Here is a 4,394-nt window from a genome sequence, read left to right as displayed (position 1 = left end):
ATAGTCTCTGTGCCGGTCTCGTCATCCACCTTGGAGTCCATTTGATTGATTCCACTTTTTCATCGGCCAAGTCGACCGCTAAGTTTGTTCTTGGTTGGCTGGTGGCTGTTATCGCAGCAGGCATCGTTGTCGGATTGATGATCCTGCATTTGTCGCAGCACAACCATTCTCATTGATGAGAGTGGTTATAGAGCTTCTCTCCATTCGAGAGATGTGTGCTTTTTTGATATGGCAACTCTCTCATTCTTTGAAATCGTTTCACAATGGTGCATCTTATTTCATTCAGTGTTTCTTGTTCACTTAGCAGGATCTGGTAATCATGCTCGTTCACCAGTCATTATTCGCTCGTGGTAACAAATTTCATTTAGTGTCTCATACTCATTACGATCGTGGAGGTGCCTGCGCTTTCAGTGCCTGCAGGAGTTGAAGACTAAGCTTCGCTCGAAGCTGTTCGTTCTCATCTCGGTACTTTTCTGCTTGACGAGTCGCAAACTGCATCTGCACCTCTGCCTGTATACGCGCTCGCTCATGTTCCTGGCACTTTCTTGTCAGCTGCTCTATGGTGTCCTTCACACGCATGCGGTGTTTAGAGGCACTGAGTCGATTTCGGGCTCTTTGAATCTCCAGACGTCGGTCCTCAGGCATGTTGACTGTGATTCTGCATCGGGCTAACTGAGCGTCGTAGACCTTCTTGTCGTCCTCCGTGCGCCAGGCATTTTGGCTGTGCACTCCCGCTGAGGAGACGTCGCGTCTTCCTCCGCGGAAAGCGGCTGCGGTGGTCGTAGCTTCCTCAGGTTTGATCTTGTCGGCGACATCCATCATGAGGTGGTGGTCTCGTACATCAAGGTCTGTGTTGCGCATATTCCCTTGTTCCGGATCGTCCGAGACAGTAAAAGATTCGCCAGTCATTCTTATGAGTACTGTCGAAAATCCGAAATTATGTTCGGACGATGACAGCCAAGATTCATGTATGAAATAATGAGCAGTAATGAAAAATGCACACAGAGTCGATCACTTTAAAGGGAATGGATTGGCCTGAAAAAAAAACCATCTAACACAAGGAGATTCCTTTTGAGCAGTCTCATGGAGACTTCCTTAAAAGAGGATCTGCACATTACGGAATGACCTACGTACAATTTTCAGCTTTTGCCTTGAACACGGAATGCTCAATATGCGACTCGGCTTCTCGCTTGTGATCCAAGAACAGCACTCAGCACCACCGCAAGCGCCGCCACGGCAGATGCGTGCTTGCAGACGCCCACTATCGCAGGGCTCAGTTGTAGGTAGGCTTCTGTGAGACATGCTTTAGCTTTTGTGGAACCTTAGTCAGAAACACGGAATGCTCAAAATGCGGCTCGGCTTTTCACTCGTTACCCAAGTGACAGCACTCAGCACCACCGCAAGCACCACCGCAAGCACCACCGCAAGTACCGCCGCAAGCACCACCACGGCAGATGCGTGCTTGCAGACGCCCACTATCGCAGGGCTCAGTTGTGAGTCAGGCTTCTGCGAGACATGCTTCTCCTCCCACGCGGATCGCTACGCGAGCGGCGCGTGCTGGGAGCTCCCTTCGGGGTTCCGCTGTGACTGCAGGCCGAAATACCACCCTGCGATGGACGAGGAGCAGTGGCTGCCCCTGTGTCTACGCGGTGATTGGGCTCCTTGTGCCTCAGTTACCTGTGTACATGGCGCGTGCGTTGCTGACCGTTCACTGCCGTTGGGGTATTGGTGCGCGTGTGAGGAGGGCTTTGACAATGCAGGCGATCGTCTGGAACAGTGTGTCGGTGAGTGTTCGTTCCGCCATTCACAGATATCGATGAGTGCCTAACGTTTGCCTGTCCAAAGAACGCACTATACACAGGAGAGTGCGTCAACAGTGAAGGTCACTTCGAGTGCCGGTGCTCTACGTCCGGGCGTCACGCCGACGACCAGGCAATCTGTGAAGACATCGACGAATGTAAAGAGGACCCAGCGATCTGCATGTCCGACCGGCTGTTTCAAACGGGAGAGTGCGTTAACCTCGTTGGAGGGTACGAGTGCGTGTGTCACCCGCACGGTATGCACCCCGTGGCTGATGGGGTCTTGGATCGAACTGTCTGTGTCCGTGAGGGCTTGGGGGGGCGCTGACTCAGCAGCGCTGACCTGCGACGACATCAGCTGCGACCGTCTCTATTCCGACTTCAAGGCGCTGGTCGGGTCCCACCTTGATGGCGTCCTGGTCCGGGCCAACGTGTACGAGAATGGCGTTTGCATGCAAGACGCCTCCCAGGGTGCTACATGTGTCTGCACTCTGGGAGCCGAGCATCAAGGGCTGGACTTCAGTGTGTGCCACGACGTCGACGAGTGTGCAACCACCGATTGCGGCAACCATGCCACATGCGGCAACGTAATTCCGGGGTTCCTGTGCACATGCGATGAGGGCTTGGCAGCTGAGGGGCTCAACTACGATGAAGCCCCAGTGACCTGTCTGGATAGAGACGAGTGCCTGGTTGGGGTCATATCTGGCGAGAGTGTCGTAGTGAGTGAGGAGGTGTACCTGTCAGATGTCGGCCTGTGACCCCGTCTCCTCATTCTGCGTTAATCACGACCTCCTCACTACCGGAAAGTCCTACGAGTGCCAGTGCTATCAGGGCTACCAGCGCGTAGACAACTGGTCGGATCTGCTGCTTACCGGGTGCAAGGAGTGCTGTACTGACGTGGACGAATGTGCACTGGGCACGCACCAGTGCACTGATACCTGTGTGGATGGGCTGGCACCAGGGGTAGGCAAAAGGCCCACTGTTTACTCAGGGCAAAAATTACACCTGTGGATGCAGGTCAAACGCAGTCGCAGCCTCTGAGCTGGCTTGTGGTGAGTGCTGGCGGGCCTTGTCGTAGTCAGTTGCGAGTTTGGATCATGGTCCGCCTGGTCGGATTGCGACAAGCCTTGTGACGTGGGACGGAAGTGGCGCACTAAAAGTGTCACATTTCCAGAAAAGCAGATGGAGTTCATGTCGGAACCTCCTGAGATCGCCTGTAGTCCGCCTAGGGAGGAGACTCCCTGCCTAATCAAAAGGTGCGGCTTGGACGACTGCACAATGTCGAGTTGGTCTGGCTGGTCAACATGTACGTCGGAATGCGGAGGTGGGACTCAGGAGAGGCGACGTAGTATTCTGCAGGGCAATAACGAGTCCTGCGGCGCCACTACTGAAGTCCAAGAATGCAACACAATATCATGCAGTGACCATCTGAAGAATGTGGCAAGCCAGCACAAGACAGGGCTATTTACTGTGACTTTAGCTGGAGGATTACTGGCCGCCGGAGCTACAGCTGGAGGCACATGGTTGGCGAGTCAGATGCGACACCACGACCGTTTGGGGAATGACTTAGGGTTCGAGGATTGACCAGGACTCACCACACAACTCACTTGTCCGCCTTCTGCTTCTGGAATACGTGTTACACGCGAAACGAAAAAAATCAACGATCTAATAATATGATACGGGAGTAGAGAGCAGTAAGAATCTTACCTCGCGTCTGGTGCTGATGGCGCGTACGATCTTCTGCTCCTCGATCAAGAATGCTCTCTTGACGCGCTCGGAAACGCACTTATGGCACTTGTTACCGCCGTAAACTCGCGATACGGATCGCTTGCACTTGGGAATCCTCTTCATCTCCCACGAGCGCACTGCAGGCACGCCGGGAAGCACGATCTTGCAGTCGCCGCACCGTGCAGGGTTCGCGGTCTTCTTGACGTCGAGGTACCGACGCTTGCCGCCGGGGGTACGTACGACACGGACCTGGTTGGACCGAGTGTTATAGTGGCAGCTGCCTCTGTAGTGGATCCTCTGTACCATTCCTGACGTTAGCGAATGGCCCTAAATCGGGATTTCAGGGACAAAACGGAAATCATTTGCCAGCATGTTGGTGTTTATCCGCATAATCAATCCGAATGCGGTTTATCAGATCTATTGGGGTGTGGGGTGGTTACAGGATGACACCGGAAGAACCCAGCTCATTCTGTAGGCTTTGCCGATGCAGATTACGAACTCTTCCTATATTTAGGTCTGATTTGTCAGTGTGAGGGAATTGGACACAAGATGACAAACTGCAGGAGTCTCTCTGATTCTTGATGAATCCACGCATCACAAAAGCTCTGATTGATGTGTACGCAAGGGGCTGTGCACAAGGGGCTGTGCACAAGGGGCTGTGCACAAGGGGCTGTGTACAAGGGGCTGGGATTCGACACAAGATGACAAACTGCAGGAGTCTCTCTGATTCTTGATGAATCCACGCATCACAAAAGCTCTGATTGATGTGTACGCAAGGGGCTGTGCACAAGGGGCTGTGCACAAGGGGCTGTGCACAAGGGGCTGTGCACAAGGGGCTGGGATTCAACACAAGATGACAAACTGCAG

At 53.5% G+C, this 4,394-nt stretch overlaps 3 protein-coding genes across 4 annotated transcripts; 1 reads left to right on the top strand and 2 right to left on the bottom strand.

The window, feature by feature from the left end:
* Positions 1-381: 381 nt before the first annotated feature.
* On the bottom strand, positions 382-909 carry KVP18_000451 (uncharacterized protein; the record flags this gene model as incomplete). Its single annotated transcript, XM_067957822.1, has 1 exon — positions 382-909. The coding sequence occupies one exon, from the start codon at positions 907-909 to the stop codon at positions 382-384; it is 528 nt and encodes a 175-aa protein (XP_067811754.1).
* A 703-nt stretch (positions 910-1,612) lies between these two features.
* KVP18_000450 (uncharacterized protein) lies at positions 1,613-2,557 on the top strand (the record flags this gene model as incomplete). Of its 2 annotated transcripts, XM_067957808.1 has the most annotated exons (3): positions 1,613-1,784; positions 1,811-2,104; positions 2,133-2,557. In XM_067957808.1, 3 exons carry the CDS (start codon positions 1,613-1,615, stop codon positions 2,555-2,557), a joined length of 891 nt encoding a protein of 296 aa, XP_067811752.1. The 2 variants fall into 2 exon arrangements, with proteins under 2 accessions (XP_067811752.1, XP_067811753.1); XM_067957809.1 differs by lacking the exon at positions 1,613-1,784 and having other exon boundaries at positions 2,075-2,557.
* An 845-nt stretch (positions 2,558-3,402) lies between these two features.
* Positions 3,403-3,833, bottom strand: KVP18_000452 (uncharacterized protein; the record flags this gene model as incomplete). Its single annotated transcript, XM_067957823.1, has 2 exons — positions 3,403-3,423; positions 3,507-3,833. 2 exons carry the CDS (start codon positions 3,831-3,833, stop codon positions 3,403-3,405), a joined length of 348 nt encoding a protein of 115 aa, XP_067811755.1.
* Between the last annotated feature and the right edge of the window lie 561 nt (positions 3,834-4,394).

This window comes from the organism of the source record quoted next, assembly GCF_019968955.1.
Source record: "MAG: Porospora cf. gigantea A chromosome Unknown PgA_NODE_1954_length_4428_cov_406.938, whole genome shotgun sequence".
Lineage (NCBI taxonomy): Eukaryota > Apicomplexa > Conoidasida > Eugregarinorida > Porosporidae > Porospora > Porospora cf. gigantea A.
The sequence above is the reverse complement of the archived record's forward strand: the minus strand, read 5'-3'. Positions and strand labels throughout refer to the sequence as shown.